The sequence below is a fragment of the Candida metapsilosis genome (genome assembly GCF_017655625.1).
Source record: "Candida metapsilosis strain BP57 chromosome Unknown scaffold2, whole genome shotgun sequence".
Taxonomy (NCBI): Eukaryota; Fungi; Ascomycota; class Pichiomycetes; order Serinales; family Debaryomycetaceae; genus Lodderomyces; species Lodderomyces metapsilosis.
Window position 1 is genome coordinate 499,284 of NW_027138160.1, and position 20,427 is coordinate 519,710.

The following is a 20,427-nucleotide window of genomic DNA, read 5'->3' on the forward strand; positions in this document are numbered from 1 at the left end:
ATATCTAAGAAACCAACAGTCTTGTAAAAAAACACCACTCAAAATCGTCTGAAGCTAGGATATAGCCGCCAACATGAGTGAACAAGCTACAGATAACGTACCACAGGGTGCTTTTAGCTTCCCAAAGGAAGAGGTTGAAGTTACCAAACAATGGGATGAAATTGATGCGTTTAAACGTACTTTAGAATTGACTGAAGATTTACCACCATTTGCTTTCTTTGATGGTCCACCATTTGCCACTGGTACCCCTCATTATGGACATATCTTGGCATCTACTGTCAAGGATATCATTCCTCGTTATGCCACCATGAATGGGTTCCATGTGGAGAGAAGATTCGGTTGGGATACTCATGGGTTACCAGTAGAACATGAAATTGACAAAAAATTGGGAATCACTTCAAAGGAGGATGTTTATGCCATGGGTATTGACAAGTATAATGCTGAATGTAGATCAATTGTTATGAGATACGCCGATGAGTGGAGAAGAACTATTAAGAAAGTGGGTAGATGGATTGATATGGATAATGATTACAAGACATTGTATCCAGAATTTATGGAATCCGTATGGTGGGCATTCAAACAATTGTTTGATAAAGATGCCGTTTATAGAGGTTTAAGAGTCATGCCGTACTCAACAGCTTGTACTACTCCATTGTCAAACTTTGAAGCTCAACAGAACTATAAAGAAGTCAATGATCCGGCCATCACCATTGCATTCCCATTAGTTGATGATCCAGATACTGTATTGGTAGCATGGACCACTACCCCATGGACCTTACCAGCCAACATTGCTTTAGCTGTCAACCCTGAATTCACCTATGTCAAGATTTATGATGAAAATGCAAAGAAGCATTACATCTTACTAGAAGCGTTGATTGGAACTTTGTTCAAGAAACCGGCTCAAGCCAAGTATAAAGTAGTTGAAAAGATTTCCGGTAAGGATTTAGTTGGATTGAAATATGTACCATTATTCAACTACTTTTATGACACTTTTAAAGATTATGGATTCAAGGTTATCCCTGGATCTTATGTTACTGATGATTCAGGTACTGGTATTGTCCATCAATCTCCATCTTATGGTGAAGAGGATTTCACTTGTGCCACTGCTGCTGGAGTCATTACCGAGAAAAGACCACCTCCAAATGTTGTTGATGATACCGGGAAAATGACCTCGGATGCTCCATTGGTTGCTGGAATGTACTTTAAAGATGCCGATAAGGTTATTATCAAGAAGTTGGTTGAAGAAGGAAGAATTTTGGTCAATTCTCAAGCTAGACACTCGTACCCATTTTGTTGGAGATCAGATACCCCATTGATGTATAGAACAGTTCCAGCATGGTTTGTCAGAGTTGGTGAAATCATTCCAGATATGTTGAAGAATATTGAAAAGACTTCATGGGTTCCATCAAATGTCAAGGAGAAACGTTTCTCCAATTGGATTGCCAATGCTAGAGATTGGAATGTTTCAAGAAATAGGTATTGGGGTACACCAATTCCAATCTGGGTCAGCGAAGACTTTGAAGAAATGGTTTGTGTTGGATCAATTGATGAATTGAAGGAGTTGTCTGGTAGAGATGACATTACTGACATTCATCGTGAAAGTATTGATTCAATCACCATCCCATCTAAAAAGGGTAAAGGTGAATTAAAGAGAATTGAAGAAGTTTTCGATTGTTGGTTTGAATCCGGTTCCATGCCTTATGCTTCAAAACATTATCCATTTGAAAACAAACTGAAATTCCATGATGCATTCCCAGCTAATTTCATTTCCGAAGGTTTGGATCAAACGAGAGGTTGGTTTTATACCTTGACTGTATTGGGAACTCATTTATTCAATACCGCACCTTATGAAAATGTCATTGTTACTGGTATTGTCTTGGCTGCTGATGGAAAGAAAATGTCCAAGCGTTTAAAGAATTACCCTGATCCAACTTTAGTTTTGGACAAGTATGGTGCTGATGCATTGAGATTATACTTGATTAATTCGCCAGTGTTGAGAGCTGAAACTTTGAAATTCAAGGAGGAAGGTGTTAGAGAAATCGTTTCAAGTGTTTTATTACCTTGGTATAACTCATACAAGTTTTTCAAAGATAGCGCTGATTTGTTTAAAAAGAATACTGGGGAAACTTTTGTTTATGATGCTAGCTTGAAATCAAAGAACATCATGGATAGATGGTTACTAGCATCCATCCAATCATTGATTCAATTTATTCATGAAGAAATGAAGGGTTACAGGTTATACACTGTTGTTCCAAGATTATTGGCATTCATTGATGACTTGACTAATTGGTACATCAGATTCAATCGTCGTAGAATCAAGGGTTACTCAGCTGAAGACGTCGAGGATACTAAAAAGGGACTCAATACCTTGGCTGAAGCATTGATGATTTTATCTAGAGCCATGTCTCCATTCACTCCGTATTTGGCTGATGGTATTTATCAAAGAATTAAACAGTACTTCACTGAAGAAACCTTGAATGGAATTGTTGTTAATCCTAAACATAAAGATTTACGTTCAGTACATTTCTTGCATTACCCACAAGTGCGTCCAGAATTATTTGATAAACAAATTGAAGTTGCTGTTGGTAGAATGCAAAAAGTTATTGATTTAGCAAGAAACATTCGTGAAAAGAAGATGATTTCTTTAAAGACTCCATTACAAGAATTGGTCATCATCAATTCCGACCCTGAGTTCCGTAGAGATGTTGAATCATTAAAAGGATACATTAGTGATGAATTGAATGTTCGTGATATCATCATTACTGACGATGAATCGAAATATTCAGTTGAATACTCACTTGCTGCCGATTGGCCGGTATTGGGTAAGAAGTTGAAGAAGGATGCCAAGAGAGTCAAGGCTGCATTGCCTAATGTCACATCTGATGAAGTTAAGCAATTTGCTGCAACAGGTAAGATTACCGTTGATGGAATTGACTTGATTGAAGAAGATTTACAAGTATTGAAAGGATTGTCAGAATCAAAGATTTCTCATGGTCAAGAATTTAGATCGTATCAAGATTTATTAATCATTTTGGATATCAATATCCATCCTGAGTTGGAAAGTGAAGGATTGGCTAGAGAATTGTTGAATAGAATCCAAAGATTGAGAAAGAAGGCTGGGTTGAATTCAACTGATGATGTTTTGGTTAAATATAAATTGATTAAGGATAATTGTTCTTTTGAAACCATGATTGATCAAAATAAGGACTTGATTATTAAGACCACCAAGTATCCTGTTGAAGCTGTTGGATCTGATGCCACAGCTGAGGTTGTTATCGTTGATGAAGAGCAACAAATTAATGATACTGTATTCAACTTGCAATTGTTGAAATTGTAAAGTTGATTGAAATTATATATGTTTTTATACTTTTATATACAAGAATAGTTGTGACTTAGCCTAATCTCTTTTAGAGATCTCCCACGTGCTCAATCCAGCACCTCCAACAACAACCACATGTTTTCCACCAACTTCAGTCACATCGCAGCACCCAGTGTCAGCAACCGTAGTATACCTTGCATCTCGACAAACTAAGCCATCCGAAACCGACCATAATCTAATCATCTGGTCAACAGACACAGCTACAAACATGTCATCTCTGACATGAGAAATTGAAGTAATTGTGGCTGATGCAGCATTTAGCTCACTTCCAACAACTTGTATATCCAAACCATCGTCTGTAGAGGTGATTATCGACGCAACGAGTGCGTTATCATCACCTCCAGTAAGAAGATAAACATTATTGCCATTGTTCTTTACCAAACAAATTGCCTTGACTCCACTTTGATGTAATCTCAGTTGGCATTGCTGCGCAGGATTCGTTGGATTAGATACATCGTAAACGGTGACATTTCCATCAGTAGTAGCAATCAACAAGTAACGTCTTGATTCATTGTCGAAGTTGAAAAATTGAGCATGCAAAATACAACAAGTTGAATAATTCCATTCTTGAATTAACTCCAACTTGGCTGGCCTTGCACCCTTGTCAAACTTCCATAATTTAATCATTGAATTTGAATAAGCAGTAACCACATGAATACACTCATCATATTCAACAGCGTCATAATCCATAACTCGTAAATCCGGCACATCTTGATCCGATTTCAACCTTGCCAACTCTTTCAACGTAGGAATAGCCAAACCTGTGCTCTGATGTAACCAGTTCAATTTCCAAATTATAAACTCTTCATTCGCAGCACAACTAAATGCATAGTCACGATTAAGAAAGCCAACTGCTTGCATACCTGATATATGGTTTGTCATGTTCCAATAATTATGAACGGTTCCATTGGGTAATAATTTTGACAAGCCAATTGTTGAATCTTCGGCTGAGCTGATTAGTAATCTTGATCCGTCGGGTAATAATTGTCCATTTTGGATCGCAACGCCTCTGATTTCACGGCCATGAGTTCCACCATGAATCAAACCAAAATTAGATAAAGCATCACTGTTCGTGTGGCTCCTTTCCTTGATGAATCGACCATTGTAATGACACACATAAACATCATTCTTGAACAGGTAGATAAAACTAAACTCTTTCAAGCTTTTCTGACAAAATTTAAAATGCCGATGTCCATTGCCACCACAATACTCATTCATGATTTCAATTTGCTTATTTTCATTCCATATATAGAAATACGAAGATTTGAACCCATACAAGATCAAATCTTCACCCTGGAAGAACCCGCCTTCGATGAAACCTCGTGTGAGCTTATTCTCATGAATTATATCAAATTGAAATTGACCACCAACTTGAGTAATGGTAACGATTAAATACATTCCATCGCGTGCTAGCACCAACATGTTGACCACTCCAGACTGCGAATTCAAGATTGATATTGAACTTACAGTATCACCCATGGCAATCTTCTTCAACGTTAAACATCGACTGAAATCATTGAGATCGACTAGGTATAGAGAAACTCGTTTTGACGCAAAGATGATCCAGTTGTTGGCTGTGTCAATTGTCATTGCCGTGATGGGGAAATTCGATTCTGGTTTGGGGATATCCCAAGTATGCACAAATTGACAGACTTGGGGACCACTTGTGCTTATCTCGTGTAGTTTGAATGGTATCTTAACATTAGGTGACTCAATCAACACAAAATACCTTCCTTCCATTGAGCTCGTAAGTAGATTAGTAATCTTCATAGATGTATTATCAGACTCAATGGTGGACACCTTATGCTCATCTTTACCATATTGTACAGTTAACAAATTACCACCCCGATCAGCAACAACCACCAAGTTTAAATCATCAAACCCATCAACAATACCAACTCCAGCTAATTTTTCATCATGATGCACCACATGACACTTTTTGGATACATAGTCATATTCAATCAAGTATCCATTTGAAGTCAAACATACCAACTTGTTCAAATGGATCAACTCAAAATAATCACGCACACAATCTTTCTTACCAAATAAAGGCGATGACGCCTTTGAGGCCAATTGGGGTTCAAAATCAGACATTGTCAACTTTGTAGTAACTTGATTCTCCCGTTTCAAATCATGCAACCTAACACGGCCATCAGCTCCACCAGTACAACAAAGTTGCAAATTTGAAGCATCCACATCTCCCGACCACACATGCTTACCACGATGACAATTCTCAATCACTTTAACCAGTTGCAATAAATCAGAAGACGGGTCGTGTTTCCAAATACGCAATGTACAATCCTCACCAATACTCATAATCTGCAACTCCTCATCATTATTCCCGCCAGCTCCTCCTCGAGTAAACTCCAAATTCCATATCCTTGATCCATGTCCCCATCCGGTCGCAAGCACATCCCCAGTGCCAAAATCATACAATTTAATACTCCGATCATCAGAACAAGAAACAATGTAATCCCCACTCGAATCAATCTTGACTCCAAATATCGATCCTTCATGATTCTGCAAACTATGGATAATTTCACGCTGAGTTAGGTCCCAGATAATGATTCCATTCATTACAGTACCAGCAGCAATGTAAATCTGACCTTTGTTGGCTCCTTGTGAGAGCACATTGATTGATCCACTATACAAGATTGACTTTTCCCCACAATGAATCTTTTCCACTACACCACCATCTTGGTTGATCTTGTACACCACGTTGTATGAATTGAGTAGGAGTATAGTACCATCATCCAATATTGCTGACGTGATGATCCATTCATTAATTGCCCTCTCCTTAAGCGCAACTTCCTTCGCTTGTGTGCCTTGTAGAACGTCAATTGGAAGCACAGTAAATGATCGACCACCACTAACTATAATTTTCCCAGCTTGTGAATTGACTGATATGTGATGTATTTTATTCCTTTTAAATATCTGATGTTGGAATACTAACTCGATGTCCTCGTTATGCAGACTCAATTGATAAATGAATAAGATAGGCCCGTATCCGACGAAAATGTACCTTTTGTACAACTTTATAAATGTCACAGGCCCATAATGGAAAAGTGGAGATAACTGGTAGTTAGATCCGCTAGTCGCCGAGTCTAGAACTGAACTGGACATCTGGTGAAAGGTGTATCTGAATACCCTGTGAATCTGGTGGTAATAAATTTTTCAATGAGATGCCAAATATCACGCGCTACCTTGATCTACAAAGTAAGATTTGCAGTAACATTACTCCTACACAGTGCTGGATAAATGTTCTCTTTCATTTGTTCTATAAACTCTAAAACGTGACCTAAAGTCCATTGAAAATGAGCTTAGCACCCCCCTACTTGATTCATTTCTGCTTCTCCTGTCTACTCTCTTCTTGCTTCATCACCCCGTCTTCCATCTTCTTATTCTCCTCAACCGCCTTCTTCTTCTCCTCCTCCAACTTTTTCTTCTCCTCTTCGATCTTTTTCAACACCGCTTCAGACACTCCCAACCTATCCTGCTCCTCACCATAAGCTTTACAAAACTCTTTACTAGCATCAAGGACACAATTCATCATTTGCTGATTAAAGACACCACCACCATCAACTTGTTCCATGTCCCGCTTTTTCAACAATTCCTTCACGATATCTTTCAATCCATAGATGTACAATATACTATTGTTCTCATCTCCGACACTTAGGGTCAACCCAAGAATATCTTGTTTTGTAGTACGATCGTATTCCCAAGATGAAACTCCATTCGGTATCAAAACACTAGGATCTCGAGCTGCACACTGCACTTCAGATTTCCGCCATCCAGGAACTGGAATATTAAATGAAATCGATGATGATAGATACAACACTTGGAATTCATCACTATTGTCCCGTTTAGTGAAGATGTAGAAATTGGGTCGATACATTGATCTTCCACACCCACAATGTTTAATATGGGCACGAAGGAATCCGATCCAAACGTTTTTATCTTTGTACGATGGATCTATGGTGGAATAAGGAACCATTTCCGTTCCACCCCGAATTGGACCAATTATACCTCCTTTTTTCAGCGTAGCTTTGTAAACCAGCTCACATTCACTTACATCTTCATTGAAGTTGAATTGTTGTAATTCACATTTCAATACTTCCAATTTAGCCCATTGATAAACTAAATAAATGTGCTTGTCACCGGGTGATTTTGAACTTCGATCTTTTGGGACAACAAATGGAGTCCAATTCTTTTCAGCTCCTTTTCTTGGTCTTCCCTTTATTTCAAAGTGTCTGACTCGAGTAAATTTAACCTCATCAAATCGAGAATCAGATATCCCATCAGTGTTTACTTTACCCAATTGATACCTAAATGGCCATCCAATAAACATAGCACGGTTGAATTGGAAATTAATTTGCATTGCTTTATCCTCATCAACAGCAGTATAATTATGTATGCTTCGTTGATGAGCATTAAATATGATAACTGGTTCTTCTTTTTGCAATTCATTTTCCACAAGCATAATTCTGGTATCTTCAGGCCCATACCATCTTCTTTTGGTATATTGATCATCAGAATAAAATGGAATAGGTAAAAACCGAGGAAACTTCATATTTTCATTCACTCGAGAAACCCCATCAACATCCATTACCGGTACAACCAATTCAACATTGGTAAGTTCCTGCCAATGAACATCATAAACTTGAGCGTAAAGTAACGAAATTTGTGGGTTCCACTTCAACCCACGACGCGAAAACAATACTCTTGAAACCATTAAATGTACACCATACTCCTTCAAAAACACAGAAGTACCAGCAAATTTATAAAAATGCTTACCAACGTTGTTTTCACTCAACATTGTTGGTATTTTCCCTTGGAAGAACCCATCCAAGTGTTTCAACGCATCATCCAGCTTCAATTGTTGTAAAAGTACTTCAGCCATGCTTTTGTAATCATCATCAAAGATAAGATTATCACTAATTGTTAAATCTAAAGATGTCATGGATGCCTGGCACTGTTTGGAATTGGTAAATGAGTTAAACAAGTGAATCTTGTGTGGCGTAGTCTTCCGTTGCAACTGCTCAAAGGTTAAAGCTGAATTATTACCTGAATAATTAATGACTTGTTTACTTTGGTCGATAGGGTACAATTGTTTATAAGTAGCTTCATCATTGAAATTCTGTGGAAAGACTAGCAACTGTTGTGAAATATGGTTGTGTAAATGAGCTTGTGGTTGCGTTTTTAAAGTGGATGAATCCGTTTTTGGCAACAAAGTAGTTCCTTGTGATGATAATAACCCGAATAAGCTACTTTTGCTGCCAGTAGTTTGTAATAACAAGTGTATTGGCAAAATAGCAACCAAAATAATGAGTAGAATAATTAGCAATCGACGTGAAATCGATTTTAACCATCGTAGTCCCAGTTTAACCATATTAGTTCTGCGTTGTTGAGTAGATTTAGTAAAGTATTATCTTTGAATATTTTATTTAAAAATAATTAGAAAAGGGTCTTTCTTTCTTTGAAGTATTATTTTTAAAGAATCCATATAGGATTTGTTTTGAGGTTTGATATAATTTTTTTTTTCAATGGAATACTATATGCAGGATAGAATATGCATATGTCACAATATGCAACAACACAAAAATTAGCCGTTGTTAATGTCGCAACATGGAGATCTACGACAAACACAACCTATAGCAAAAACAGCAATAAACAATGAGTTACATATTGTATGAGATCCTTACTTTGGTAGATATACAGATCAAATTACTTACAATAGTATAATCCTAATATCACTTATCCTCTCGTTGAAGTAACTAGCACTTGAAAAACAGTTTATGTGTTGGGTAATTCTATGTTCTTCTCTTCTATTGCATACCACGTGGTATCATACATATTTCTTTTTCTTATTTTTTTTTTTCTGTGTCTGTGTCTGAATTATTCTCAATGTCTTAGGTACAGTTTTAAGATTTTGTTCCTGTCTAAATTGCTTATATATATGCAGACACTTTTCATGTGGCGCATTGCGCATCAGCGCAGAAACCATAAGAAAACAAAACATTTTATACAAAGAGAGTTGAATAACGTCTTTTTTGCAACTGTATCTAATGATAATAAATGATTATTACATTCTAAATTTCTATATAATTCTGATTAAAAAAGTGACATAGAGGAGTGTGGGGATTATATGGTTTCCTCTCCCCTTTAATGAAATGAAAATGAAAAAGGAAAAATCATCAAAGCAACGACGTTTGCGGATCATAAATCATTCTGCTTACTAACTCTCTCTCATTAACTTAATTTGCCTTTTGTTCAGGCTTATTTTCTGATTCCTTTGTTCTATCTTTTTGATCTTCGTTTGGATGCTCATCTTGTTGTGCAGGCGGTTGTTGCTGCTGTTGCTGGTCACCCTTTTGTTCAGCTTGTGGTTGATCACCCTTTTGTTCAGCTTGTGGCTGTGCTGGAGGCTGTTGCTCATTGACAGGTTGAGCTGGTGGTTGCTGATTCAGATTTGCATTTTGATTATCTGAAGAATCTTCTCCTGGTAGCTTTTGCTTATCATCTGTTTTACCAGCATTGCCTTCTTTACCACCTCCATTTTCCTTCTCCTTCTCCTTCTCCTTCTCAGCTTTGGCCTTTTCTGCTGCTTCTGCCTCTTCCTTGGCCTTTTGCCTTGCTGCTTCACTAACACCCAACTTATCCTGTTCCAATCCATAATCTTTACAAAATTGACTACTGCTTGCAACAACACATGAAATTAAAGGGCTCTTTTCTGCAGCAACACTCGAAACTGAATACTCACCCCAATTCAAATCCAACTCATCAACCAATTTCTTAATTCCAGATACATGAACTAAGTTATCATTCTTATCAGCAACTGATAATGTCAAACTGAGATAATCTTTTTTTGGTTCATACATTGATATACCATTGGGAATCAATACATTTGGATCTCTTCTAGCACATTGTACATCAGCATATTTCCATCCATCGACTGCCATATTGAATGATATTGATGATGAAAGATACGACAACTTAAATTGACCATTCTTTTCTCCCAAAACAATAAAATTGGGTCTATACATTGCTTTACCACACCCACATTTATCAATATGAGCACGAAGGAAGCCAATCCAGACTTGATCCAAATTAGATTTAGATTTCGCTTTGATAGGAATCAATTCTGTACCTCCTCTAACTGGACCAACTTTAGCGTCACCATCTTTGCTGTCTTGTTTATAAACAATTTGACATTTTGAATCTTGTTTAGCATTTGCCAATTCACATTTCAAAATTTTCAAATTATCCCATTGATAAACAATGTACATATGTTCATCAGCTCCTTTTAAAACCAGCGATTTTCTTTCCAGTGGATTGATAAATGGAGTCCAATTTTTTTCAATCTTTTGTCGTTCTTGTCCTTCAATTCGTAATTCGACAACTTTATTATACCTCGTTTCCGATGCACGACGATCTTGACCAGCATCAACATTCAATTTACCCCGTTGATATCGAAACAAATACCCCATAAACATCAGTCGATAAAATCCATATTTAACTGGTTTCTTTTCTCCATTGGCATCTTCAGCAGCTTCCAAAACTTGTCTATGGAAAGAGTTGAATATGATCATAGGTTCTTCATCTCCATATTCATTCTTGCTTAACAAGATACGAGTATCTTCTGGACCATACCATCTTTTTTTGGTCTTTTTCGAGTTGTGGTAAAATGGAATTGACATGACTCGAGGGAAATTAACACTTTCATATTTACGTTCACCATCATCATCAATAATCGGCAACACCAAATCAACATTGGTTAATTCTTGCCAATTTTCATCATAAATTTGTGCATAAAGTAATGATATTTGTGGATTTGCTTTTCTTGCAGTTTGGGTGAAAAGTAATCTGGAAACCATTAAATGTACTCCATATTTAGATAACCAAACAGAAGTACCAGCAAACTTGTAAAAATGTTTTTCATTCAATGCATTGGTTTCAATGTATTTGGCAAGTTTACCTTTGAAAAACCCAGCAATTTCTTTTAAACTGTCATCATGAGTAATTTGATTTAATAAAGTTTTAGCAATTAATTTCCAATCTTGTTTCATTTCGACACTCTTTGTGATGGATACTTCTTTATCCAATTGTAGGTTATCACAAGTCGCATCTTTCGCATCAGCTCTTGTTTCTTCTTCAAATATTGACACTACCGGAGTTGATGCAAACAAAGTAATGGGATGTGGTGTATAAGTTTGATTAGTTATTGCTAAACTCAATGCACTTGCACTGCCGTGATATTTGACAATTTCATTGTTATTTGCTGTAAGGTTGTGATCTATTTTTAAAGCAGTGCTGAAATCTGATGGTAGTATCGTGATTGGTTTCTCTCTATAGTGAGATATGGGTAGCTTGTTTCCAATCACTTGAACCGACCATTGTTTAACTGTATCATAAGTGTTGAGGAAATGAAGTAGCACCAATGTAATCAAAACAAATGGAATGGCCAAATAAGTTTTTCTAATTTGTCTCGGTTTAGGAAACAACGGAAGATATTTTTTCATCATGGCAAATGGATGAGATGCAGTGGGATTCACTATTCAGGGCTGGGTGTGTGATCAAGGGTGTTTTGGTTTTGGTTGCTAAAAATTGGGTTATCTAGAACAGAATTTTGATGAGATATAAACTAGTGATGAGTGTGTTTGTTTGTTTAGTCTAGTGATCCTAAGGTGTATATTTGTTGGTAGATATCTTCTTGAAAGTAGTCATAAAAGACTTTTCTTCTTATTGGTATCTATATATATATATGAGTTTGGTTTTTGTTGCTTGGAAGTGGCTTTTTTTGAAGTGTTTTTTTTTTAGCTTTTATTGCTGATATTTTGTGTCTCACTCAACAAATCACAAGATACACTAGCAATCCTACATTACAGATATAGCTACACTGCTCCACAGTAGGGTATATATATACACACTGGGCTAAGATTCCTATAGTATCCGAACTGCCCTGAGCCTCTCAAGTTATCAAACTGTAGTGAAAAAAAAGTATATCTATTTTTAGGTTATATATGTTTGCTATTAATAGTTTTTTAGTTGTGTCTGTGTCTGTGTCTACATCTGAGAATCTGTGTCTGAAAAAAAAAAAAAAATACATCAAAAAAAAAAATAAAAGAAATAAAAATATAAAAATGTCTGATGTTATTGCTCAGACAGAAAGTGGCTTTGAAGTTTCCAGATTCCCCATATATTCTTTATGAACGAAATCATCTCTCCCATAAGTATACATACGCATTCAAGGTATTCTTTTACAAGGAAACGTATTCATCCATCAAAGAACGTTCTATACATCTATATAAATATAATTCATGAATTTTAAGTTTTCATTGAAAGAAAAAACGTTTTTTTAATTTATAGTTTCTTTACACAGCCACAATCTAAACCTTTTTTTTTTTTTTAGCTTCTTTTGCTGCACGTGTTTATCACGTGCTAGTATTATTGAATTTGCATTTCTAATTCACCTTCCACAACAGATATAGCTAATACTCTGGTGAGAGGATATTTGGGTATTTATAGGATTACAAAATGGTACATCTACTTCTGATTTTAAACGCCGCTTTTAAAGCACAATATTAGTCAATATACTACGACGACTTATTTCACGTTTTCAAGTCTACAATCACATTCAATCAAAAGACAAACACGCCGCAAATTCTATTCAAAAGAATCTACACACTACTTCCCTATAAAGAACCAGCTTTGTTCTTCTTAGCATCCAATATTTGTTGCACTGAATCAGTAACTGACTTATCAAGATCAATAAACTTGAAACCCAAAATCTCCTTTGTCTTTGAATTATCAACCGTCGCCAAATTCTCCTTAATAACTTGCGCATCAGAACCTGGTTTACCTTTAGGAAGATCCAATTGAGGGAATTTCTTATTAATCAAATCAACAATTGATTGCTCGGTGAAACTTCCAGCAACTAAAATCAATCTTTCATTCTTTGCCTTGGGGTTTTCGAATGCAACAACATGAGCTTTTGCTACATCACGTACATCGACAAATGTGCCCCTGAAAGTTGGAAGGGGATCATTTGGTTTTAACTTCAAGATTGAATTAATAACTTCGGATGAGGTGTTTAACTGATCCTTAATTTCAGATGTAAATAATTGAGGTCCAAATGTAAAGCCAGGGTTAATTGTAGTTACACTGAATTTGGATCCATTTTGTTTAATGAAATCCCATGCTGCTTTCTCAGCAAATGTCTTGGATCCTCTATAACCACTAACAGCATTCTTAACAGCTTCATCCCATTCAATCTCATTCCAATCTTTTTCAGTGAAAACAACTTTGGGATCACTAGTTTTGCTAGCAGTACCAACAGCAGCAAATGACGACGTAATGACGACATTCTTGATGTTTTCTCCATACTGCTGAATTGCCTTCAACGCATTCTTGGTTCCTTCAACTGCTGGTTCAAGCAACTCTTTAGCGACATCAGTAACTTTATAAAAGAATGGGGATGCCGTGTGCAAGAAAACTGTAGCGTCTTTGTTATTTTGCAAGACTTGATCAAAAGCACCTGGTTTACCAACATCTTCAACAATCTCGTAACTCAACGTTGATGGAGAATTGAATAATTTCAACAAATGATCACCTTTAGCTTGTGAACGAACTGTGGTGACGACATGGTAATTGTGGTTTAACAATTGTTGAAGAACGTGTTGAGCAATGAACCCGGTTCCACCGGAAACAATAACCTTAGTTGTCATAGTGATATGTAGATATAATGGTTCTTAAAAGAAAAATTGAGAAAGAGTTGGCCGACTGCTTTTTCCTTTATATAGTCAGTGCTTGTATCGGAGATTAAAATTGTGGAGTTACTTTTTTTCGTTGGCGGCAAAATTTCCCAAAACGTCAAATTCGTCCGCCACAGTTATCTGCAACCAGTGCCGTCTCTACACCGGGCTGCAAATACCTCGGATACTACATATAATCTCTAGCAACGGTATTCAAAATTCAGTCTATATAAGTCTGTAGCTAGATACCTACTTTAATAAATCACCCTTATTCACCACAAAAGCTTCAATAACAGCCATAGCAGCATACAACCTATTCTCTGCTTCCTCAAACACAACTGAATTGTCACTATAAAACACATCATCAGCAACTTCTTCTTGATGTCTAGGTAAACAATGCATGAAGACCCAATTAGAAGCAACTTGACCCTGTTTAATCAATTGTTCATCTATTTGGTACCCAGCAAATTGTTTCAATTTAGCAACTTTTTGCAGTTCTTCACCCATGGAAATCCAAGTGTCAGTAACTACAATGTTTGCATTCTGTAAAGCCTGTTTGGGGTCATGGACAATTTCAAACTTGAGTCCTTGCTGATCAGCGAGCTTCTTTGCATCAGATTCAACATCTTTATCAAATGAAATTGATTCAGGAACCGATATCGATACATGAATACCCATCTTCAAACTAGCTATAGCCAAATCATTAATCACATTATTTGCATCACCAATCCACGCCAACTTTAACCCCTTTGTATCACCACCAAATGACTCCTTAATCGTTAACAAATCAGCAATGGCTTGCAATGGATGATACTTGTCACAAAGCGAGTTTATAATAGGCACCGATGAATCCTTACACAAGCTCAAGATTTCCAGATGTTTATTGACCCTAGCGAAAATGCACGAAGTCATTGAACTAATGACTCTAGTAGTATCGTACACGGACTCATTGACTCCCAATTGAATATCATCTTTGCCTAAAAACATGGGCTGTGCTCCAAAGAAAGATGCTGCTCCTTCAGTACTGATTCTTGTCCTAGTTGATCTTTTCGAGAATAGTAATGCTACTAATTTTCCCAACAACTTGGTATGGTTTTCTGCAATGGCGGAAGCTTGTCCTGATTTGTAAACTTGTTTCAAGTGTTGAGCTTTAGCGACAAGTGATGAAAATTCATCGTTGGTGAGTTGGGAAATGTTGATTAAATGACGTGGAGAGGGCTTTAAAGTGGTGGATAACACCCTTTTGGTAGTGACTGTTCTAACTGACATGATGTGGGAAAAGTAAACTTAGGTAAATATGTAATTGGTTGATACTTGAAAAAAGAAAGTGATGTACAGAAGAAATTTTTTTATACAAGTTGGGGGGGCCTCTATTTATTTAAAAAATTTTTTTTTGCCAGATTTTCCAGATTTGGTAAATGAGTCAATGAATTAACCGCGCTAAAACTTATACCAAAGCAAACAGAAAAAAAAAAATCAACCAACCAGAATCATTTGAACAGAGTACACGTCTTTTCAAAAATTGTACGATACACAAACAAAAGGACCACTGTAATTACTAATTCTGAACCGTCTATACCCCACTAGTCTATCTAGAGCTTCCAATCTTGCAACTTCTTGATCAACGCCTCCTTTTCACGCTTAATCTCCTCTTTCTGCTTCAACAAAGTTGCTTTAGCCGCTTCTTTTTGCATTTGTTTAGCACGTGCCAACTTCAATTCATGCTCAATACGTTCAATTTGCTCTTGTATAGTATACACACGAACAGTTGACCGTTTCGACCTTCTTTGGTATCCATATCCATATCCCAAGTCGATATTATCTGGCCCACCTTCCCAACGTCTATGATCATAATCAGCTTCACTTTCAGAAGCTCCATCATCACTAATAATCTCATCATTGTACTTGTTTTCAAAATCAATGTTTCGTTTAAGCACACCCATATCCTCGTCACTCAATTCAAAGTCATTATTGTTGTTCTTGTTGTGATCAGGGTCAAAATCAGGTTGTCGTAGCTCTCGATTCGATGTTGGTGCACCATCATCATAATTTTTGTCATCGTTGTACTCGGATGCAATTTGATTGAGATATTGACGTTTAGATAAAGTTGGCTCCGCATTTGAACTTATAGGAACATATGACCGGGGTAATGTATGTGGAGGAGAAGAATAAAGGTCTTGCTTGGATTCAAATGGTTCGTAACTCGCTGACCTACCTGAAGGGATCTTGATATCTGGCGGCACAGAAGATTCTTTTTCAGGAGAAAACATTTCCCTCAATTCGTCAAGATTGGCAATGACAGGGTTGTTTTCAGCGTCATCCTGGTCAATTTCAAGTTGTGGTGTAGCCAAACGTTGATCTGTTGATGGTGAGGCGAAACTAGCTGGTTCAGGTGGGGGTAGCTTGGCATCTGGTGGTAATGAGGGCTCCTTTTCAAACTTGGCTTCTAAATTATCAACGTCAGTTGCTGCAAGGCCTTCATTGTTGGATTCGGGTACCAAGGTTTCATTTACTACTTTATCATCTTCTTTGTCTGAAACCTTGTATTTAGATAAATTTAACCGTCGTTTTGATGATTCATGCTGATCCCGTCGTTGAAATGCTAAGGAAGGTTTGATTCTCACTCCAACTTCGTCCTCCTCCGCCTCTTCTCCAATTCCATCATCAATTATAATGGCTCTTGTTCTTCTGACTGATGACGATGAATTGGTCTCCATTGACTCTTTCTTATTTGTCTCCACTATGTGCCACGTGCCCAGCACGTCCACTCCCCCCTCGCTTACGGCATCCACAGTTTCATCCCCATTGTCAATCGTTACTGTCGTTGTCCTTCTTGATGATGACGCATCGGAACCTGTTACTTTCCGTTTAAATCTAGGTTTAAAGCTCGGCTCATGGTTTGTCTCTGTCGCGTCAAGTTCATCCCTGAATTCCTCTGTATCATTGTCGTCAATTAGTGTCGCTATTCTTCGGGACGAAGACACTCCTGTATCCACCGGTTTTTTTTTGAATACAGGTTTCACCTTAGGCCTTAGTGGAAGGTCAAATGTGTCTATATCATCTTCATCCATGTCTATGTTTCTTGTTGGATACCAGTCAGTTGTACGTGCCCTTCAAATTTGTGATACGAAGAAATGCGAAAGAGAAAAATTATTTCTCTTGATGATAACGATGAGGTAAAGAGATCAAATCATTAGAGACCCACCATTTTCCATAACCTCCCTCTAACAACCAATAAAAGCATTTCTACAATGTCGGAAGTTTCAGATAATGCTAAGCTACTCCATTCCAAGATGCGGGAGTCACCTGCATCCAAAACTTTTACTCAACAAGAAGCATCCAATTTAGTCAATGTAACCAAGGAGTCCGAGTTGATGTTACTCTTACAAGAATTGCTTAATGCCAATATGATCAAGTTGAGCAAGACTGGTGATGAAATCCGTTTTCAAGCAGTTAGTGTGGATGATGCAAAGAAGTTGGGTAGTATGAGTGATGATGAGCGAATGATTTATTCCTATATTGAAGCTAGTCAACGTGAAGGTATTTGGACCAAGACACTTAAAGCCAAGACTAATCTTCATCAACATATCGTTTCTAAATGCTTGAAAAATCTAGAGCATCAGCGATATATCAAGTCTATAAAATCAGTCAAACATCCAACAAGAAAGATTTACATGTTGTATCATTTACAACCTAGTATTGATGTTACTGGTGGGCCATGGTTTACGGATTCGGAATTAGATACTGAGTTCATTGACACCATTTTGGAGGTGGTTTGGAGATTTATTGTAAACAAGACGTTTCCAAGAGCAGAACAAGAACACCATGCAGTGAACCCATTACAAGCGTCATATATAGCTTCTTTCCAAGGAGTTGATCTAGATCAGATCTTGGAGTTTATTAATGGAAGTGGTGTAAGTTCAGTAGAGTTGGAGCTTAATGATATTCGGTCCTTGTGTGATGTGTTGAAATATGATGATAAAGTGGAGGAACTAGATGGTCATAGTGGGTTATTCAAAGCAACAAGACAAAGTTTGGTGGAAAAGGGGTTGATGAGAAATTTAGAGGAATTGAAAGGTCAAATTCCTGAAGAAACTAGAGAGTACCTTGTTAAGAATAAAGAGTATTCAATCTTTGATTTCAAGACTGAAGTTGAAGATTTTCAAGATGAGCAAGATTTTGTAAATCTAGATAGTTTTGTGAATGTATAGAGGCACTTAATATCACGTATATCTCTCTATCTAGAATATTCCGTATTTTTGACATTTTTGGAAAAGAAAAGTAACCACTGCATTTGGTTTTACTTCATTTACTTCATTTGGATCCACTTTAGCAGCAAATCGTTGACCATCAGATGTAATTTTCCTTTGTGATCCATTCAAGGACATAAATTGTTTATATACCCAATTGAGCAACACTTGATTCCAAGTTAATTCAATGTTCAAATCACCATCTTCATTGTAGTAGAAATTTGCACTTTCATAAGCAACGAGTGGTTTAACTTCAGTTTCTGGTTCAATTTCAACATCAGTATCACTTTCGGCATCTTCGTGGTTCTTGTATTTAACCATTAAATCAGGATGATCGGAAACGACTCCATATTCAACCAATTTTGCCAATTTGCCAACTTTAACAAGATATTCAAATTGGAATTTATTATTAATTGTCCATGAATATAGCTTTAGACTTTGTATTTGCAAAAGTGGGACAAATTTTGTGAGAAATTCAGTAGACCAAGTAGCGATATAAAGTAATGACACTCCAGTTAATTTAATCTTGATTCTATCACTTGGTGTAGTTTCATCCAAATAGTAATTATAATTTATATAATTGATTGAGTCTCTCCAATTAAGACTAATATGGAATACGTCAAATTGATTATAACCAAACTCATTAACTGATCCAAATTTATCCTGAAAGAAATCATCTTGATTAAGGAACTTCAAGAATGATAAATCCCAAATTCCAAATTGAATTCTATGATACCACCAAGTTAAATCATTATGAACTTTTAATAAGTCAGAAACCAAGTATTTGGTGATTTTAGCTGGGTTAAATTTCTTGATATCTAGTTGTAACTTGTGTTCATTTGAACCAGTTGAATCAATGTACTGTTTAAACCAACGTAATACATCAACAAATGAAAGTAAAGGATACCCACCTTTTTTAGTCTTGAGATTCTTCAATATAGGATCATACGGTGTTTTTGTTACTTTGTAATTAGTTTCATTACCATCTTGATCAACAAACACTCGTTTGGTGGAGATATCATGTGATATAATTATCACATTATCTGAACTTAACCATAAATCAGTTTCAATAACAGTAGCGCCAGATTCAAAACATTTACCAAATCCAAGTAATGTATTTTCAGTGTATGAGCTTTTGAATCCACGATGTCCAGCTATTACAGGTGAAATGGTAGTGGATGATGTCATATAAGGAAGCACCAGTTGTGAAGAAGAAGACCTAGAAGCGGAAGCAGAAGCAGAAGCAGCAGTAAAATTAGACGCCATTCTTTTGATATAGGTAAACGATAGTTGTCATATACGTGGAGAAAACCTCACCATAGTAAACAAACTGTGTTGAATATGAAAGGAACAAGGAAGTACGTGTTGTTATATATATGAAGCTTGTGTTTGTAAAGAAAAAAGTGTGGAGCAGTAGACTATGTGTTTACCGCTGTCATTGTTTTAATTCCGTATAACAAATAGTATGTACTACTGCATATAAATGAAACAGAAAAAAAAGAAATTTTCTTTCGTCCGAAGCGAAAGCGGTCGAAACAGAGAGAAAGACCACGTGCTCATTCAATAAATACCTCAATACGTATATACGTTGTGTCTTTTTACAAAGCTAAGCCTCTTGAGCACGGTTTAGCTCCCCTTCTTCTCTTCCTTTCTCGGTTCTAAGCGCCGCTGTTTTTAACACCGTTTATACCCGTCATGCTAGAGAGGGGGGTGTACTTTGTAAGCTCTACTTACTTTTTATACGGCAAATTAAACTTTGTGTAACTACCACCCTCCGAAAATCATACCGACAGGAAAAGCTAAAAACAGAGAGAGAGAGAGGGTGTAGATCTAGATTCGATACCAGTATCGTGATCCACAAAGAGCACTGGATTGTGAGCTGACACTTTGAGAAAGACTTGGCAACTGGTGGTAGCTGTATTTAATCAAAGTGTAGAATTTGCAACCATTCTTTCGCAACCTTTTCCCAAATCCATGTCCCAGAGGTCGGCTTTTACCAACTGGATAGTCGCAAAAGTACTTGTCGTTCATGATTAGATTTCTCTTA

At 36.8% G+C, this 20,427-nt stretch overlaps 9 protein-coding genes across 9 annotated transcripts; 2 read left to right on the forward strand and 7 right to left on the reverse strand. All coding sequences in view use genetic code 12, as the record gives it.

Annotated features, from left to right (window-relative positions):
• Positions 1 to 73: 73 nt before the first annotated feature.
• ILS1 (isoleucine--tRNA ligase) lies at positions 74 to 3,337 on the forward strand (the record flags this gene model as incomplete). The annotated part of the gene is made up of 1 exon (XM_067690505.1): positions 74 to 3,337. One exon carries the CDS (start codon positions 74 to 76, stop codon positions 3,335 to 3,337), a length of 3,264 nt encoding a protein of 1,087 aa, XP_067548964.1.
• A 60-nt stretch (positions 3,338 to 3,397) lies between these two features.
• On the reverse strand, positions 3,398 to 6,502 carry I9W82_001729 (uncharacterized protein; the record flags this gene model as incomplete). Its single annotated transcript, XM_067690506.1, has 1 exon — positions 3,398 to 6,502. The coding sequence occupies one exon, from the start codon at positions 6,500 to 6,502 to the stop codon at positions 3,398 to 3,400; it is 3,105 nt and encodes a 1,034-aa protein (XP_067548965.1).
• Positions 6,503 to 6,719: 217 nt separating this feature from the next.
• I9W82_001730 (beta-mannosyltransferase) lies at positions 6,720 to 8,768 on the reverse strand (the record flags this gene model as incomplete). The annotated part of the gene is made up of 1 exon (XM_067690508.1): positions 6,720 to 8,768. One exon carries the CDS (start codon positions 8,766 to 8,768, stop codon positions 6,720 to 6,722), a length of 2,049 nt encoding a protein of 682 aa, XP_067548966.1.
• An 865-nt stretch (positions 8,769 to 9,633) lies between these two features.
• Positions 9,634 to 11,901, reverse strand: BMT4 (Bmt4p; the record flags this gene model as incomplete). The annotated part of the gene is made up of 1 exon (XM_067690509.1): positions 9,634 to 11,901. One exon carries the CDS (start codon positions 11,899 to 11,901, stop codon positions 9,634 to 9,636), a length of 2,268 nt encoding a protein of 755 aa, XP_067548967.1.
• A 1,170-nt stretch (positions 11,902 to 13,071) lies between these two features.
• I9W82_001732 (methylglyoxal reductase (NADPH-dependent)) lies at positions 13,072 to 14,103 on the reverse strand (the record flags this gene model as incomplete). The annotated part of the gene is made up of 1 exon (XM_067690510.1): positions 13,072 to 14,103. The coding sequence occupies one exon, from the start codon at positions 14,101 to 14,103 to the stop codon at positions 13,072 to 13,074; it is 1,032 nt and encodes a 343-aa protein (XP_067548968.1).
• A 276-nt stretch (positions 14,104 to 14,379) lies between these two features.
• Positions 14,380 to 15,399, reverse strand: ARG3 (ornithine carbamoyltransferase; the record flags this gene model as incomplete). Its single annotated transcript, XM_067690511.1, has 1 exon — positions 14,380 to 15,399. One exon carries the CDS (start codon positions 15,397 to 15,399, stop codon positions 14,380 to 14,382), a length of 1,020 nt encoding a protein of 339 aa, XP_067548969.1.
• Positions 15,400 to 15,722: 323 nt separating this feature from the next.
• Positions 15,723 to 17,201, reverse strand: I9W82_001734 (uncharacterized protein; the record flags this gene model as incomplete). Its single annotated transcript, XM_067690512.1, has 1 exon — positions 15,723 to 17,201. The coding sequence occupies one exon, from the start codon at positions 17,199 to 17,201 to the stop codon at positions 15,723 to 15,725; it is 1,479 nt and encodes a 492-aa protein (XP_067548970.1).
• Positions 17,202 to 17,381: 180 nt separating this feature from the next.
• I9W82_001735 (DNA-directed RNA polymerase III subunit) lies at positions 17,382 to 18,341 on the forward strand (the record flags this gene model as incomplete). The annotated part of the gene is made up of 1 exon (XM_067690513.1): positions 17,382 to 18,341. The coding sequence occupies one exon, from the start codon at positions 17,382 to 17,384 to the stop codon at positions 18,339 to 18,341; it is 960 nt and encodes a 319-aa protein (XP_067548971.1).
• A 30-nt stretch (positions 18,342 to 18,371) lies between these two features.
• I9W82_001736 (phosphatidylglycerol phospholipase) lies at positions 18,372 to 19,646 on the reverse strand (the record flags this gene model as incomplete). The annotated part of the gene is made up of 1 exon (XM_067690514.1): positions 18,372 to 19,646. One exon carries the CDS (start codon positions 19,644 to 19,646, stop codon positions 18,372 to 18,374), a length of 1,275 nt encoding a protein of 424 aa, XP_067548972.1.
• Positions 19,647 to 20,427: the final 781 nt, after the last annotated feature.